The 19,070-nt window shown below is 44.5% G+C and overlaps 1 protein-coding gene across 13 annotated transcripts in view; it reads left to right on the forward strand.

Moving 5' to 3' along the window:
• Positions 1–15,703: 15,703 nt before the first annotated feature.
• The window catches only part of TNRC6B (trinucleotide repeat containing adaptor 6B), a 135,809-nt gene continuing 132,442 nt past the window's right edge, over positions 15,704–19,070 (forward strand). For 6 of the 13 annotated variants that reach the window (XM_051638669.1, XM_051638676.1, XM_051638677.1 and 3 more), the window contains exon 1: positions 16,469–16,608. In XM_051638669.1, the coding sequence (XP_051494629.1) occupies positions 16,521–16,608 (88 nt within the window). In that variant the 5' untranslated portion in view covers positions 16,469–16,520. Of the gene's footprint in view, positions 15,804–15,868; positions 15,993–16,468; positions 16,609–17,477; positions 17,522–19,070 lie in introns of those variants that run through there. The other 7 variants (XM_051638701.1, XM_051638766.1, XM_051638788.1 and 4 more) reach the window with 4 other exon arrangements.

Below are 19,070 nucleotides of genomic sequence, written 5' to 3' on the forward strand. Positions count from 1 at the left end.
CAATAACACAGCCTTTAGTTGCTGCTACAAAATCCTTTTTGTTACTGATTCAGCAATACTTTACCATTCATGGAAACTGAATGATTAAGGAGCACATCTTTGAAGGCTGAAAGAGGAAGCAAAGGAGGCATACAAGCTTTTCAAATGTTCCCTTTTTCTTTTTTTTAAGTTAACCTTTCCAAACTCTCAATCATGCCAAAATCAAGAGCTCTGATCCATAAGAAGCACTGCATGCAGTCAGACCAAAGGCCATCTGATCTGCTAATCTGTCTCCGAGGATAACCAGTAACAGGTGATCAAAGAAGCATAAAATATAAAGCTCGTATACAGAGGTCTTTCTCTGACACTGTTCCAGCAGTCTATGGTCTCTCTGAACTGGCGGTTCCTTCTGGATCTGGCATTCATGAATGCACTTAGTCCCTTTTTAAAAATCCTTTTCTACTTTTGGCCTCCACAGTGTTCTTTGGCAATGAACCCTGAGTTCATTGTGTGGTATGAAAAAGAACTGTTGTCAGGCTGCTTTAATGGTTTTCTTGATGGTTTCCTTGATGGTTTCCTTGAGTGACCCTAATTCTTCCACTGTCAGATGTAGTGATGAGCACCCCTATTCCTTGTTACTTGTGATTTTACAGGCCTGTATCATATATGTCCTCAGTCATCACTTAAAGTTGCAGGTTCCTGGTATACGTGGCTATTCATTATATGGGACCTGTCTGACACCCTTGTCCTCTTGTCCGCTGACCCTTTTCTAGTTCTACCTACTAACAGAGTGGAGAAGTGGGTTGTTTCTGTTCCTTCAGTGTGTGGATTGATGTTCCTCTCTGCTGTCTTGCCATCTAAATTACATACTCTGCTGTCATAAATAAGCTCTCTTGTGACACTTAAGAAAAATAAATCCTAATTTTAAGTTGACACCTGAAAGCTTAACATACTTACTTGCCAAAAAAACTATTCAGACATCAGAAAAACACAGATTTAGTTCTCTTTGTTTTAGATAAACTATTTGGGTTTCTCACTGCACAAGGAATTCACAGCAAAGGCAACTGCTGCACTCCCAACACAGAACAAGCTGTTCCAAAAACTTGCCCTAGGAGCAGGGTTACAGTTCTTACACTGAAACAGCTGTCTATAGTTGATGATAAAATGTGATTGATTGATTGATTGATTGATTGATGGATGCGCTGCCTTTCCTGGAAGTATATTTAACTTTAATGGCAAGCAGGTCTGTTTTATTCCGAGTTTACCTTGTAGAACATCTTGACACCTTAAAGTACCAAAGGTATGGTGCTCTCTGTTAAACATACTTTTCCTCACTCAGTGGGTTAAATGCTTGCTACTATATAGTCTTCTGGGAACAAGCTGTAGTTGTATAGCTGGTTCTGTCAGCTTCTTTTGTCAGCAGTGTTTTATAAAATTGTTCTTGGTAATGGGAGAAAAGAGGTGTTGGAAATTACACCACTGCTTGGATGTGTAAGTTAATACATGAGCTGTCCTGTTGGCTTTAGGTGTGTGGCTCATGTGCCAAAAGCTACTTGCTGTGTGTTTGTAGTTTTGTCTAAAATGGCTTGATTTTGCAATGCTTCCATTTTTCTCCAGACATTTAGGAGATTTTTTCCTCCCCTTGTGTTTATTTCATTTTGTTAGCAGAGATAAGTTTATCAGGCCAACATTGTTCCACTTTCTGTTCTTATAAGAACATTGTCATCTGGTCCTTCCTTGTTCTCCCTGACTTTTAAAATATTTATTTATTTTTTAATTGTGCAATAAGTTAATTAACTAATTAGTACCATGTTGATATATATGGTCAGGTTTTCTAGGAAGTCCTTTATCTCTTTGTTTTTATGTCTTTATTGCTTCATTTTGGGTGGAGTGACTTCACAAATAGTGAGAGGGGCTGATTCTACTTGTCCTTCCTTTCCTTCTGTGCTTACTTACTAACATGCTTTACTTTCTCTTTCCTAGGATGGATGTGAAAGCACTTTCCTTTCACCTTGTCAAGTAACAGGATCTCCTTTCCGGTCACTCTTTGGTTTGTCTTCTGTTTTCTTGCCACACCAGTTCCTGAAAAGTAGTGTTCACTTGTTTTTCAGTTCCTCTCCCCATCACTTGAGTATCATGCCTTGACTCCAGAGGCTAGTAGACTTCCATAGGTTTATCACGTGCTGTTTAATTACTGAATTTGAGAGAGCACACTTGCTTTCTTGCATGATATCTGTCTTTTTCAACTAGTGACACTTAACCTCTTAATGGTAACATTAAAAGGCATGCAACTTTGAATTATAAAAACAGTGTTCCTAGGCATGTGTTTCTCTTACAATTTTCATTAAAATCCGTGGAAAAATGGGGATTCTGCAGATTAATGCAGCTGCCTTTTGCATCTCAGGTGTCTGCACAATGAAGCAAGGGTGCCTTCAGAAGGCATAAATGTACTGAAGAGGAAATGGACAGTAATACTCTATGCTTTTGTATCATCCACTTAAAAATAGAAGCATGTTTAACTGCAGTAGCATCATTTCCTTGGGGGCCACAGCAGCACTGAGTCCATGTTAAAGTGTAAGAAAAATGTGGAGCTCTCGTCTCAAAATGCTTAGTTTAAAACTCGTGAGATAGATGTATGAATTCTGGACAGTTAGACTTGGTGATCTTGGAGGTCTTTTCCAACCGTGATGATTCTGTGATCCTGTTACATGAATCTGCTCCTTAAACTCGGTGTGACTCTTTGGGGCTGCAGCCTTGCTGATCCAAAGTGGATATTTAAGATGCTGGTGAAACTTGTTCTTCCCTAACAATAAGATCAGCTGAATTTGGACTATTTGGCTACTCCTATGGCAACATATCTGAGTCTGGGTGAGGTGACTGCACTTATTTTTACTAGTTTTGCTAATTGTGGTTCTTGATGAGTGCTAGGAACCTGAAGCTGTGACCTGTAAAATTAATCTCTATCACTCAGCAGATTAATTGTGGTTGGTGGTGCTGGGGGGCAGAGGGGCAAGGAGCAGGGCTTATGAATTCTGTTGAAGTCTGCTAGTGGAGGCTGAAGGTACAGCAGTACCTGCAGCAGTCATCATTTGGTCCTTGCTCAAGATGCCACCTCTTGTAATAAAGCCACTAACCTCCCAAGGGGGATGGGAAAAATAGGAGACATTTGTTGTTCAGTTTCTATTTTAAAGAACAAGATTAGCTTTCTTTGGCATCTGTGTCCTGACCCTGGACAATCCCAAGAGGACATCTGTTCTCCAGATCTTGTTTCCCCTTTGGCTTGTCAGCCCAGGTTTGCTGATCTGTGTGGCCTACACTTGCGGTCCTGGTTTTGGACAGAGTAACAAAGCTGAAGCTCATGGCCTGCTCTTTCTGGCATGAAATGCTGAGTGGTTCTGAGTGTGTGTCTTCTGGGTTTCTTCTGGTATGCGTTTGTATATTTATGTATATGTTTCCAGTGAATTATGCGAAAGACCTTTTCTAAGTCAAACAAATAAACTCTTTACTATGTTACATTGACATTGTTTGTTGGTGTCACTTTTAATTTCTAGCTACAGTACCTGGGTTTGGGGGATTTTTCTTGTTTATTTGTTGAGAACCTGTACTGTCTGGATTAGAGCAGGCTTCTGTGTAACACAGGAACATCTTTGGCCAATGTTTGGTGGTGCTTGTTAAAAGATGTCTGGGCAGCTACCTTTCCCACAAGTACAGTGTCCTTGTGGCTTTGAGTACCTTGAGAGAGACTGATTCAGTCTTTGCTTTTGCATTGCTGGAGTAGGCAGTAGCAGATGTCCCCTTCAGTTTTTCTTGATTTTCTTTATTTTTAACTACTGCTCTCTTTGTGGCTTAACTGTATCTTGCTGCAGCTATAAATGCATCTGACAAAGTACCACCTCTGTTTCCTTTTCCATCTTTCTTATGCAATTTGTACCCATCAGCAATGACATTTCATTTACAAAACCGAGTTCCTCTGCTACATTTCAGTTTTACCTGGTACAATGTAATCCTTGACATTTAAGTAACTCCCAAGCTCTTGTTTCCCATGCGCCCTTTGTTTGTCTATACAAAAGCCTATTTTAAAATTCCTGACCATGTTTCAGAATAAATCCAGCCTCTATTTTACTTTTGAGCATTAGGGTACATGAAAAAGTATTTGCAGTAAACAAAATCTTAGTCTTTCTTCCAGTGTTTAAAGTAAACATAGCAATTGCATTTGTACTGTTTAAGAGGAGTCTGTCAAATCCAAGTTTGTTTCACGGGGAATGTCAGGGCTCTGTGATTCTGAACCTCTTTCTTTATAGTACCAGCACCACCATCACTTTTTGCCTTTTCTTCTTCTGCACTTGTTTTAGGGAGGTTTTCCAGGCAAGTAATATAAACTTGTCCATCCCCTTGCTTCACTGCTACTTTAGTACTACAAGTTTCTTGTGTTTCTGGACACTTTTGTTTGTGCTCTTTCAAAATCAGGGAGCAGTCCAGGGATAAATGACGTCTTTGTGTCCCAAGACCTTATGTCCCCTGTCATTAGCCTGCTGAAGAAATGTAAATTTGTGAATCCTCATTAATAAGCAAAGTTTAGGAATGGCACAGTCAGTGACTGTAGGAACCATCTTGGAAAAGAAACCTATGGATGTAGATGAAACAGTAAGGCCTTTTATGTAGCAAGGCTGGCAGATGTTTACCCAACTCTTTGCACAACACCTATTTCTGATCTTTCTTGCAAGTCTGGGCATGTGTACTTGGGGAGATAGGGTACAGAAAACCACAGCATAACGTACAGCACCCCAGCTACTCAATTCTCACTCCCAATTTGGGCAAGTTTGCTGCACTTATCAGCAAGATAGGGAGGTAAAGGACAGTAGCTGAGTTTATCCTAAATGAATAATGTGATGTGTCAATGTTTCAAGTTTTCGAGATGTTTCTAATCCTGTTTCTCTCTCCCTTTCCAGCTTGTCTGTCTGCAGTATCAATTTCTGCCTTTTCATCTGACTTTCTAGGTTTCTTTTTCTAAAACATTAGATAAGTCCCTTGAAGGAGAACTGTAGGCATAAAACAGCCCTTCTGCCTGTCTCAGGTAGAAAGCAGCAACTTATAGATGACAGGGAGTGCTGAAAGCCATGATTTTATAGACACTGGATATGTAAAATAGCACATAAACAGGAAAACATAACCAAAATAATTTGTGCAGAAAATCTTAGAGGCAAGCTACAACATTTGAATAATGAGGATTGTAGCAATTATAGAGGGCCCAAAACCTAGAAAATAAAAATGAGAGCTGATTTTAATGCATATATATATATATATGGTAGCATAGGGAAGGATCAGGAAGGTCAGGATATCCATATTTCCTATTTGTGAGTACTGACTATTCAGGGGGTTCTTTGTCTTTTTAATATATTTAAAGCAAAAAAAAAAAAAGCTTCTGAACACTGCATTTCTGATGTGCAAGAAAGAACAGTATGTTGCACCAGTGGGCTGTGGACCGATCAGCATTTTGCATGGGCTTGGGGTGGATTTGGCACATGCCTGCTGTGGGCTAGATGAACACCCATGTCTCTTCAGCTATTCAATCTGCCAGACTGGAGTGGCTGTCACAGGAAGGATTTTGCCTTCTGCAGTTGGACCAATAGCCAGTTGATTGCTGGATGGATCACTAATATCAAGGCTCTCCAGCCTTTGTCCTCTGGCAGATGTTGTGCCCTTTTATTTAACAGTGCCCAAAGCAGTACTCCCAAGCCGAGGGCTAAGACATACAAGATAAATGAACGTGAGGGTATGGGGTAACAATGGAATAGGGAACACTTCTGTGAGGTCAGCACCCTTGTGACACAGCTGGTGGAACACATAGGTCTGTGCTTTCTCTGAACTGGCTGCTGACTAATGGTGGATGGAGAAACTGAACACAGAAGAGAGCAGACTGCTTGCTCTGGAGTTGGATACTACATCAAGCATGAAAAACAAAGGCTATGTCTTGCATGTCAGCAGGGTGTGTGGGACAGGAATGTCAGTTGTGTGATCTGCAGAGCTGCAGCAGCCCAGGTCTGAGCTTTTGCACACTTGGGATTGTGAAGAATACAGATGTTGTCCCTGAGTGTTTGGGTAGGCAGACCCTTGTGTCTGAAGGTCGCACTAGGACACAAGAAAAGGTTGAAGTGCTGCTGCTTGGTTATAAAGGGCAAAACCACGCTTGCACCTTCTTGCATTGTTTGGTGCTTAAGAATTGAAGGGGCTATTTTACCATGCTCTAGCTTTTCTGAAACCAGTACTAGAGGAAACCATAAGGAAATTCCAGGTAGCTGGAATCTAACTTTTGTGGAGGGGACACTTCCACAAAGAACAATTATTAAAAGGAAAAGCTAGCTCCCTGAGAAATTACAGTGTATTTGGTGAAACTGTGAGAAATTTCAAGGCTAGACAACCTTGGGAAAAGGGCATTTACCTCAAGTGTTTGAAAAGAAGAGCTATTTAAACTTTGAAAGAGCTATTGGTTTTATTGTTGCAATATTTATGATCTTCTCTTTATAGGTCATGCAACCATTTCCTTAGTTATCCTTAATCTCCTACCAGTAATTCTTTCTCTTGGCTGGCAGTCCACTTGTGCTGAGCAGTTGCACTACAGAAACAGAAAACAGCAAATCTAAACAAAGTGGGATCATTGATAGCTGTCTTGCTAAGTGCACAGCACATCTGCAGAAGGATCAGTTGCTCTGATTTAGCATGGCTATTAGTGACATTTTGCTGCCACTGAAAGGAAGAAAATGGCTCTGTTTAGCATTCTGAGTTATGACTGCAATAATCATAGGCATTAGAAACGAAAAAGGCCACTAGGTCACCTGGTCCATTGCCCCAGTACAATGCAAGACAGTTCACCAATGTACCTTTTCTAGGACTTGGTAAATTACCACTTGATTGGGATTCTTCTTTGTAGTCTAATAAACCTCAAAGTAAAGAAGTTAAAAAAAATTTTGAGGTAAAGTAGTAGGGTAGAAGTTCTGACAGGTGTTGCACTGAGACAATTACCTGTCTCCTGGTTTATCAAAGCATCTGCCACTGCCCTTTCACAAGGAGGACACTAATATATGCACTTCCTTTGTTCTCTATTTATGACTGCAAGCCTTTCAATAAATCAAAAGTTTTCTGGAAGGAAAAGTTGGAACAGTCTCTACTGGCTTCTCATCAATTCCCAAACCACTTTTAATTCAGCCACAGAGCTGAAGTCATGCTTCTGCAAATCCAGATTAATTTCTCTGTACCCAGTGGAGTTACACTGGATTTACACTGGAGTTACTGAGAGCACAGTATGACCAACAGCTTCCTGTTTGCATCTAAGGAGACAGACTCACAAGAACAAAGAGAGAGGCAGACAAGCGGAGGCGCCAGCTACAGATGCTGTACCCTGCAGCCAAAAGGAGGGTGTTGTTCCAGGCAGGCTCCATCTTGTTTCAAAATCTTCCATGGAAGTATAAGTGCTTAGTGTAAGTAATTGGGAGTTCACCCATGCACAGCAGTGTTGTTAAGGTGAGGAAACCCTTGGAAATGCTGTAGTGTCTTTGCATTGAATATTGCTACAAAAGCTATTGCTGCAATAGAAGGTCTTATGTGGGAATTGGGCTTCCATGATAAACAGCCTCCCTGTTTTCTTCTGGAAGAGCAGCTTAAGCATGTATTTGCTTTGTGCACTAACACTACCCTCTGGAAGCAAGACCACAGGTTACAATCGATACCAGGCTGGTTTAGGCTCTACAAGGGCCTAAATGATGGTAGGCAATCCAGCAGAAATCAAATGCAGTCCAAGCACTAGAAGCAAGCAGACTAGAACTGAGCTGCTTGAGGACTCGTGAGAAGGCAACAATCTTTTTAGTAAGGTCCTTGACTCTAGAACAGCAGTCATAAAAGAAAGAACATGTTGCTGTCTTTCAGGTAAAAAGAAAAGCAAGCCCAAACAAACTCTTGAGTTTCCTCTAGCAATCCAGGAGTTGCTTTAGGGCAGGATTAGGAGGAAAGCCCTGGGTTTTTTGCTTGCTTTTTCCCAAGTGAGGGGGAGACAACCTGCTGTTTTGAGAATGCTGTTTGCACATTATGAAATCCACTGGAATCTCTATTTACTTTTCTGTCCTCATGCAAAAAGAAAATGGCACAGTGGGCCAAATACTGCTGTAGCCCCTGAGAAAAGGAGCCTCCCTCCACTGGTGCCTCTGCAGTTTATCAGGGTCTCCTAAGATATCATCTCCCAGTACCAAGAAGTCCTAACAGCTCCCAGGAGTCAGCCTAAGGGCTTTGCCCACACAGCCCCACCTCAAACTCCCAAGCAGCTGATCCTGTGGCAGCTACAGGGAAGCTGCTGCCAGATTTCCATCATGGAGCTGACACAGAAAACTATACTCATTAACCTGGATTTGACTGCTGCCAATGGTTGCAGAAGCAGAGCTGGGACAACAAGTGAGTCATGAGGTTTGCAAGAAGTCAGGTTTGAGTAGTAAAGAAAAAAAGAGGTTGGGCCACCGAGCTCTGCTGTGCTTTGTACCTTAGGCTGCTAGAGGCAAAGTCACGGGAATGGCTGCTGTTGCCTCCCTCAGGGTTCACCCCACCTCACATGGAGCCTCACCTTGGGCCATTTTCCTTCACAGCTCTTCCTTCTGGTACTCATAGCCCACTGTTGCCACTGATCTCCACCCTGCCTCTCCACACAGGTATCTCTGCAGGGTCTTTGCCAGAGATTCCCTGCAGCTGATCAGGGATGACACAAGGGCAAGGAGGAGACTGCAGCTGATAAGGACTCTGTGTGAGGGACAAAATACACCCTTCTGTGTGCCACACTTGCCCTAGATGCAAGATACCTCCCATATAGCTTCCCACTCCCTAGCACAGAACATCTTCCCCACATTTTTCCTGCCATCAACCTCATTCTTCCTTGCACTGAGATTTTCAGTAACCACATTTTTCACCAGTTCTGCTGGTTTTCTCTGGCATCCTTCTTACGATGTTTCCTTCCTGACTTATTCTCACATTCTGCCCTCAGGTCCTAACATGGTTAACTCTGGCCCCTTTGCAAGTGTCAGTTAGCAGTCCAGTTGAACACTCCAGGATGTGGATTTTGAGTGTGTGTGTTTTGTTTCCCCATCAAATACCTGGTTTGGAAACATTAGGAAAAAAGGAAGCCTGTGAAGAGGGGAGAATATAGTGACCACCCAAAGTGTGGGTCAGTTTAACCAGTCAACTTGTAGCTTTAAATTCCCAATCAAAACTGAAAGTAACTTTAGTGGTGGTGTTTCATTTTCTGAAGTGCCTGAGGGAGGCACTATTTTCCATACACTAGGAAAGGAGATTGAGTTTTGTGTTGTGTGTCCCCCCCCCGATTTTCCGCTCTGCACATTCCACCACGCCATCCTCCAGTAACTCTTCATTCTCTCCCCCTGTTCACCCAGCCCCACTCCGTGTTTTCCCATATGCTTCTCTCCCAGAGCTTTATTCCTGCTCAGCGCCTGTGTCCAGCTCACCAGCCCTAAGAAATGCAGCCGCTCTGCCCAAGGTATTGGTTTCAGTCCTGCCGCCAAGAGCAGACAGCGCTGTGCTTTTTCGCCACAGTCTCACTGCCACAGACTAAGGGAGAAATGGCAGCCGTTCTGCTTGCTTTGATCTCATTAATAATAAAGGTTGATGGGAGCCCTTTTGAATATGAGGGAAAAGTTTGAGTTAAAATAAAAAATTAACAGCATACCAAATTAATTAGAGCCACAGCAAAGCCTTGGGAAGCTGCCATCTTACATTACTATACAGCTACAACTCCCAGAAAAGATTAATAATTAAAAAAAATCATATGCTCTTGCTGTCCTAATAAGAGTCTTGGGCAGAAGGACAGCTGGGAGCTTTCCCCAGCATCAGTATTGATCATACATGGGGGATATTATCAGATACAAGTTCCTTACTCCCCTCTTGCAAGTTAATGGCCATATGTATATCCCTAGCTCCTGTGGCATAGGGAAAGAGCTGGCAGGAATGCGCTTAGCCCTCTTCTTTCTTCCAGACCTGATTCTTCTGTTGTGATGGAGCTGGGTGACAAACCGGCACGTAAGTACTGCACACCAAATTGGCTAACTTGGGAGAAATAAAAACTCCAGTGTAGATCTGAACCTTGGAAAATGGAGGCAGAAAGTGCCTGTAGCAGTTACCCTGTGTCTAGCTGTAAAATTCTAACGCTGTCCTGATGATGGTCAACCTGTGACAATAAAATTCTATAATTGTTTTTATATATAGATACTTTAGTTGTCGTTTAACTTCAGCTAAAGGTGACTCAAAACAGTTTTGCAAAGCCTTCTACTGGTGTTGAGTATCGTAGTTCTGACCAAGTTGGTGGAATCTGGTGGTTAAAAGGTAAAAAAACCCCTTGTCTGAAGAGCCACATGACCTCTCCCCTCAGCATAACTGCTCCAGTCCTGGCCAATAATTCCTATCTGCATACTGGTTCACTATAGCAGTGAAAAACCAAAGCAGGTATCTTCCACTGCTACCATAGTGGGGGGGGGAAAGTTAAAAAAGACCGTTTGAGTAAAAGAATACAATTTATTCAAAACATTTTCCTAATTGCCTTTTTTCCATTAAAAAAACCCGTGTTAACATTGTTTTGCTGAAAAGGGTGATATTTAAAATAGCTTCAAATAATGTTAATGAAGCATTGTTTTAATTTTGCCTTCAGGAAAAACAAAACAAAACACTGTTATAAATTGTTCTCCATTTAAAAACACTGCCATCATATTAGTAATTTTTCCCTTCAGCTGTGGGCTGACAATTTTCCCTTTTCCCCTTCTCCTTCCAACAGTATTATGTGAGCCCAGCAGCACAACACATTGAAACTTCTGCTAAGCATTTTGCCAAAGAAATGCAGAAACTGCTCTTGTTTCTCTTGCAACTGTGTGTCCTTCCAAGGTATGGCACATGAAAATAGGTGATGTCAAAATCAGCCTGTTACATTAAGAACAGTTATAGATTGGAGATGTCTGACTGGGACTTAAAGCTCAGATTCTGAATGCTAACTGTCACTAAAGATATTTTTTCACATTTTTTTGTAAAGCAGGAATGTTAGCACCAGTCACCTGACCAATGTGCAAATTTGAAAATTACATTTGACATCTCCTTAATTTCCTCCTGCTATTTCATTTAATTCTAGTGTTCATTACTTCTTTTTTTCCTTAAATTGCTCTTTTGTGTTTGTTCTCTGCTGTTATAGGTGACCTAAAAAGGAAAAAATAATTAGGTTGAAATCTGCTTTTCTCTATTTTAAACACAAATTCCTTTTTCCTATCCCCATTTTTACAGCTCCCAGGCACATGAAGTATTACTTCCCCTCTCTCTTGCTCATTCCTTGAAAAGCTGTGTGAAGGATACAGGAGAATGGTTGAGAAATATTCTCACTACTCAACTGAAGGAACAGGGAGATACAATTTCTGAAAATAATTATTAGGATAAATACTTTTAAATAAAGATAATTGTATTTTAAACACCATCAAAAAGTTTCCAAATATTCATGTTTTATTCCTTTGGTACTTCTATATCATATGCCTACTGACACTGAAGCCTTCTAGGAAAAGGATAGGTCAAAAAGCATTTTCCAGGGGAGAGAAAGAAGCACAAGAATAACATATCAGCCTGTCTTTATATTTAACAAGAGAACATAAGTTTTTATTACTTTTTTACAAATAATGTTTTTTAACAGCCATCTTCTTTTCCAGTGCTGCCTGCATTTCAGTCACAGATTAAGTACAGCATTGTCGTGTGCTTACTGTCACATTTCATACCAAAACACTTAAGTATCACGCACCACGAGCATCAGCACACACTTTACTGTGGCTTTCCAAAAAGCAATCATCTATCTCTTACTAACCGGTTACTTTTTATGCCCAGTAGACAGCTGCTGCTTAAAGCATCTGAAGCAGAAAAACGTCAGGGTTAGCCAAGACTGTTTTTCAGTATCAGTAGCTTTTAGTGGCTAACTATCCAGAGTTCATTCAGGTACATTAATTTAAAAACCTAACAAGGCTATAAAAAAGATGTTAAGGCACCATTGGAAATAATAAACTGGTGTCAGATCTAAAAACCCCTGACTTCCAACTCTAGCTATTAAAGCTAGTGTTTTGTCGTCTCTCATTCCTGCATCCAGAATTGTCCCAAGCTGGCAGCACTCCTTGTTTCTTCAGAGGAGTCCTTTCAGGAAGCCTTTTCCTATACTGCATCCCTGTCAAGTGTCTCTCTGATATCACAAGTAAACTTAATTTTTAAGAAGAGGCCGTGTATTTTCATGGCATACGGAGGTGAGGTTGGAATAGCCAAAAGATTGTGGAATGAACCTCAACACTGAAGTGTGTTTGTCCCTCAGGCTACCCTGTGAGGTTTGATACTTCAAGATGTTTGGAGGCAGAGCATCGACCTGCTCTGCAGAAGCCAAAAGGAACACATTCCTGTACTTCCATGAGCCCATTCCCCTGAGCTGCAATGATCTTTCACATCACTTGTCCATAGCAGAGGCAAGATCTTCCACAAGCCCTTGCCGCAAAGAAGCCCAGCCTTTCCCAGCACCTGGAGCTGCACCACAGCAGCAGAGTAACACTGACATCCAGTGGATGAAAAAATGCAATTTCACTAGCCAGACTGGTCCCATTTTTGGACAGAAATGGTAATGCAAAAGGTATGAAAAAACAGGAAGAACTACTTTGTTCATAAGCGTTTGGACTTTATGAGAGCCAGAAAGTAGCCTGGGAGCTGTGATCACCCCCAAATCCACAGGTGAACCTGGGTGGGAACTTCTGAGTCATCTGTTATCATTTCAGATAAACCAACAAAATCTGCTTGCTTCCTACAATTCAGCTTTGTTCTGTAGTGCGAAACTACAGGGACAATTGAGCAGGGGATCTTCTGCTCCTCTGAAATGAAAGCGTCTGGTTTCCTAGGTTTATGCAAAACAAATCATATTCTTTCCCTTTGCTTTCCATGTCCTGCTAGAAGTGCACCAAATCCCTGAGGAAACCATATGAGGGAAAACCTGCAAAAGAACACCAATGAAGGGAAACAGAATCTAAACAGGGAAGTTATTTTTCTATTTTAGTTTTGTTTTTTTACTTATGGCAAAGACAAGGTCAACATCTTAGACACAGGCTTTTCTCCCAGCTTGTGCAAACTGTACTCTCAGTGTATTAGTGATTTCTACTTACATCAAGAAAAATACATGTGGGTAGACAGGATATAGACAGTTCCTACTCAATGAATAAACAATGAGGAAGAGAGGCGAGGTGCATCCCCAGTTTATACTACTATTTCCTACTGATTTATGTAGTGCCTTTTGCATTCCTTAAAGCCCTACAATCACAAGTATGCATATACCCAGAATAAAGTCTTATTCATGTTAATGGGGCTCTTTCCCGACCAATCAATGTAAAAATCAATTACCATTACTGAATGGGGAAGCCATCAAAGCATTCACTGCTGTTTACTGACTCGTGTAGCCAGAGTTCACATGGATCTTGCCTGCTGTCCGTGCCAACGTTGTTTCGCTGTGCTGGCAGCTGTCCCTTCTGGTGGTGACTAACCTGTAAAGGGCCCGATGGCTCTTCCAAGACAGACCGTGTTTCCACTGAACCACCCCATAGACCTCTTCAGTGCTGTGACAGGCACATCACATCTCTATAGTTCTCTCTTTAGCACCAAAATGGTATTTTCAGCTGCCCCACTATTCCGTTGATCAGGTTGTAACATGATTCTCCAGAGGAGATCAAATGAAGAAAACAATGCTCTGGCATGCTGCCCTGGGTGAGGTCAGGAAGTGACACCCCTTAAGGTAACAGCAGTCTTTGAAAATACTCATGAATAAGGAGAATTCATAAAGAAGTTCAGTACAAGCAAGGATGCCTCTTCTCTCCTCCTAGCTTATCCTCCACGTTTCTTATTCCCCTCTGTGCTTTCTCTCCCAGTCGGTTTCAGAAACTTAAGATGCTCCTGTGGCCATGCTCTTCTGCTCTGCTAATCCTAAACCCTTCTTTTTTCCTATACGGATCCTGCTTATCCATCTCCCATTTTATTCCTTCCCTTTCTGAGATCCAGCAGCACTACCTCATGCCTGCTCTCTGGACCCTTCCAGCCCTCAGCTAATACTGCTGCACCTCACCCCTGGCTTCTCATCAAGCATCTCCAGGCCAGCTCCTGCCTCAGCCTCCCACTGCCCCATCCCTGCCGCCGTTTCAGGCTCAGCCCACTCCATAGATACTGACGATCAGCTTTATTTTTAGCAATTACATTTATGAATTATAGCCACTGCAAAACCGTTTTCCACAGGTTTTCTTGATGGCTATTCTCAGCTGACTCTCAAAGCATGAAGCTAACAGCTGAGCTCCTTCCATCCCAAAGGAACCCCAGATTCCACCTGTGAAATGTGCCACACGTGTCGGGTGGGGGACCAGGCGAGCCCGGATCACCGGTCCCCTCAGACCGTCCCGAGGCCGCCAGGAGCCGGCCGCCACAGCGGAAGGCAAGCCCTGAGGGCGCTCTGGGGCCGGCGGTCCGCCTCTTCCCGCCGGCCCCTCTCCCTGCAGCTCACCGCGCCGAGTTCCCGCACGCCGTGCGCGGGAAAGGCGGCACAGAGGGCGGCACAGAGGGCAGGGCGCGGGGCCGCGCGCCGCCGCCCCGCCCTCCCGCAACGGCCGCGGCGGCGCCTCCCGCGCCGCGTCACGTGCGCAGCTGCCCGGGACACGTGGGGTCAGGCGGGCAGCCCCGCCCCGCTCCCCGCTCCACCCCCCCAACCCCCTCCGCGCTCCAGGTTGATTGACGGGGAAACCGGCCAATCAGACGCAGCCCCCTCCCCTCCCCCACGCGGCCGCCCTCCCCCGCCCACGGTGGCGGCGTCACCCGGCGGGTGACACGGCGGGCGGGTGCCAGTTGGCTGTGGAGGACCCGGCCTCCCGCCAATGGCGTCGGGAGCTGCACGACTGACACCTGCCCTGCCCAATGGTTCTCTCGGGGCGGGCGTGTCCCTGAAGGGAGGGGCGGAGCGAAGGGTAAATGTCGTTGGGGTCGGCGGGGAGCGTGGCGTTGTTGCCGTTCGGCGGCAGGGGAGCCTGGCGCAGCTCAGCGGCGAGAGCCGCGGCCGTACTCGTTACCGGGTGCGTCCGTCGCAGCGCCCCGCCCTCGGGGCCGGCAAAGGAAGTAGGCGCACTGACGTAGCCTCTCCTCCCGCCGCGGCCGAGGAGGGCCTTCGCTCCGCCGCCAAGGAGAGCAGCTCGGTGGGCAGGTCATCTAGCTGTTAAAGAGTGTAATGGGCACACCCCTGCTCCAATGGCGGCCCAGGGTGCAACCCGTAACCCCCAGGGCGGGGCGAGGAGGGGCGGGCCAGCGGGTGCCCCATTTAAGGGGCAAATCGCGCAGCCAGCTGGCAGAAAGGAAGAAGGGGTGGGAGTCGGTGAGGGTTGCGAAGGGGGCGACGTTAAGCGGTGACAGTCAGCAAGTGCAGCTAATCCGTGAGGGTGGAGCGACGCGACAGCCCAATTCGAAGCCCCGAGGGGCGGGTGTCCCGTCGTGATTGACGCGGGCCTTGGCAAATGAGCGGAGAGCTCCGCGGGGCTCTTCCCAATGGGCAGCGTGGAGGGGCGGGAAGGGGAGCGGAGGGAGAAGATGAGCAGGCGGAGCGACCAATCAGCGCCAGGGTCGGCGGGGCGCCGTCCAATGGGCGGCGCGAGGGGCGGCGCGGGGGCGTGTCTCAGTGTGTTTGGGTTCGTGCTCCTCGGGGGAGGGAGACGGCGGCGCGGAAAGTTTTTTTTATTTTATTTTATTTTTTTTCTTCTCCGGTGGGTTTTGGGTTTTTTTTGTTTGTTTTTTTTGTTTTGGTTTTTTTTTCAGTTTGGGGGGTGGGGGGAGGGGTCCGTTTTTCACAGCTTCTTCGCGTTCGTGTCCTGGGTTCGTGTTTCCCGGGCGGGCGGAGGCGCCCCCGGCACTGAGAAGAAGGGGGCTCAGCGCTTCGCGGCGGTGCCTCAGCGGTGAGTGCGGGACGGGCCCCCCCCGCTTCTCCCCTCCCCCCGGGCAGAGGGGGCAGGGCGGGCGGGCGGTGAGCCTCCCTTCGGGCGCTTCCCGCCCCCAGCACCCGCGCGCGGCTTCTGAGGGGGGCCCCCTCCCCCCCCCCCCCCTCCCCGAGCTGTGGTGCCTCTGCGGGAGGGTTGGGCCGGCGGGAGGGGCCCCGAACGGTGCCTTCAGGGCGCTGCCCCAACGGCGCCGCGGCTGCTGCTGCTCCCCCCGCTTCCAGCCCGGCGAGCGCTCGTCCCGGGGCAGAGCCGGGCGAGCGCCGCCCCCACCCCTCCGCCCGCCTCACGTGCAGCCGCGGCTGAGCCCCCCCCCCCACCCCGTGCTCCCCCCTCCACCCCGTGCTCCCCCCTCCCGCTTTCCCGACAGGGCCCCGGCGGGACGCGCGGGCGGCCCCGAGGCCGCTTCCCCGGCTCCGCGGTGCGCAGCGCCGGGCGCTCGGCTGGCTGCGGAACGCGGGGAAGAGCCGCTCGCCTAGGCCGGGCGAAATGTGCAGCGGCGGAAAGACGCCGAGGGAGCTTTTAGTGCCTGGGGAGAAAGTGCTTTTGTGTGGCGAGGGGACGGTCCCGAGGTTAGGTTGGTACCACTATAAACCGCACTGGATGTGCTGAACACGATGCTAGTTAAAATGTGTGTCTGTGAGTGGTAGGAGTGACCGTGCTCAGGGGTGTGTCCCAGGCCGAAAAAAAAAGTTTCCAGAGCTGTTTGTATCAAAACGAGCTAGTGTTTGTTTCTGGAGACGCTTCACCAGCTGTAGATAACGCTGCTTGTAGCATGGTATCTTGCAAGTTCAAGTCTGCTGTATGAAAATGCATGTAGGATTATCTACTACAGGATAGAGCTGAGGCTTCTTGAGTAACACTTGAGTTTCAGCAAAGTGTTTTCTTAGCTAAAGTAGACGTGCTTTCTACTGTAAACAGTACTTCATTTTTCCACGTTTAACATTTCACTAGCCTTAGGAATACTTGTTATCTCTCCATAAGGGTGACTTTTTTTTTACAGTCAATAGTTACTATTTTTAATCATGACTTACTAGGTTTCAGTCTCACGTTTTCATCCTGTACAAAAAAGGTGCATCTTCCCGAGAAATTATAGGTTAAACTTCGGGCTTTGTATAACTCCGTATTTGAATGAATTGGGTTTTTTTACGTAGTATTTTCCAGTAATAATTTTACCCACATGAATTGGATTTTACTTGCTGCTTCAAGTATTGTAGAGGTAATAGCATAGATTCACAGGGTTGTTAAATATATGCATAAATCCAAGCAGCTTTGTAGTTAGTCTACACTGAAGTTGCTCTCAACAATTCTCTCCTATGGTAACTCTTTAATGGTAGAGATTCCTTGGAACGTGGGTGCTGTTGAGAGGCTGGGTAAATGCTCTTATCTGCTGCAGTACCTGAGGTCCTGGATTTAAAGATAAGGTCAAGTTTTTCAACGTGATCCACAGTTAGCGGAGGGACTGCAATGAAGACGTACCTTAAGCACTGGTTAGTAAGGGGGACTTTGTAGCAACTGAGGTTATCGATATACCTTTTATTTTAACTTTGATTAGCTATATTGCGTGTAGATGTTTCGTGAATATACAATTTTACGTAAAACTATACACATATATAGAATTAGCTCAAAAGTTTCAGTTCTAGTTGGCAGTATTCTGGAGCGCAAACTCTTGTGAACTTGATCTTGTTTTTTATTTCCTCATAACGTTATCAGGATGCTTAGTAAAGGGAATCACTTCATTCCTGTAATGTGGAAGTGCTGGGGGTAAAAAAGGTAACTTAATTATGATACAGTCAGTGTCTCTTGATCAGGCAGCCTTATGAATTGGTGCATTACTCCAGTTTTTCTGTAGCTGCAAATTGAGCTGGCAATCTAAGCCATCTAAATAATAAGCTCAAAGGTTTGGAAATAAAAATCTTGGAACTGTGAATCAAAAAAAGCTTAATCTTACCAGAGTTTGTGTGACTGAATAGTCCAATAAAATCCTTAGATAGAAGACGTGTCATGACTTTGCTTGGTGATGAGTGTTCAGTTGTCAAAAATTGATGTTGAAGGATGACTTGAAGAGGAGAGAACTTCAGGAGATAAAATTGTGTAGTTCTGGGGTGTATTTACCTTAGATCTGCCTCCTGTTATAGAGAACTAAGTTGGTTTTGCAGAATAACGCATAATGTATGTCATATATAGAGATAGCTGTATGTAGAACAATGGGATGAATAGCTGAAACCAGAATGATGGAAGGAATTAGTGGACTGCTATAGAATAAGTAATTTGAAAATACGATCAAATGGTGTTTGTTCTCTTGGGTTTTTTGTTGTTTGCTTGTTTTTTGATTTTTTTTCTCCAGTAAAGCTGGTACATTTTTGCTTGCAGGCAAGATTGGATTTGCAATTGAGCAGTATGAAATGGAGATCATAGAATAAGTCTAAGGAGCTTAGTTATTGACTTGAACGAGTTTATTAATAGTCTGCTTAATGGTTCAGTTACTTTATTCTCTGTTTTCTGCAGAATGCTTGCATGCAAAATCTCTTGTTCTAGTAACTCATTGCCATTATCTTGTTTGTTTTCTTGGAATGTCTTTTTATACATAGATATTGTCTAGTCTATGCAATAATAGTAATAATAACGATTAACGGTAATTTTCCAGCTTCTTTGCAATGACTTTCCTCAGTAATTGCTCTCTAGTGCTATTAGATTCACAAATTCTGAAATGATTCTGCTTACAGTGTACCTTGCAGCTTACAGCCATTCAATTCTTTATTAATAGATTTTATTTTATACTCAACCTTTGTCTGCATGAAATTTCTGGATCAGTAAATCTGTCATGAAGAACTGGCATTGTTTGTCTTTATATGATAAATTAAATATATTTAGCACATAGATAAGCATGAAGTACCTGATACCAACAAATATATACCAGTGTTTCTCTTTTAACTTATAAATTTTCTGACACCTCAGTACTTTTAAAGTGTGCTTGCCTGAACTATCTCTGCAATTGCTTTTAATGATCTATTTGTTGTAATCTCAGAAATTTTACTT

The sequence above is a fragment of the Apus apus genome, chromosome 1, assembly GCF_020740795.1.
Source record: "Apus apus isolate bApuApu2 chromosome 1, bApuApu2.pri.cur, whole genome shotgun sequence".
NCBI lineage: Eukaryota > Metazoa > Chordata > Aves > Apodiformes > Apodidae > Apus > Apus apus.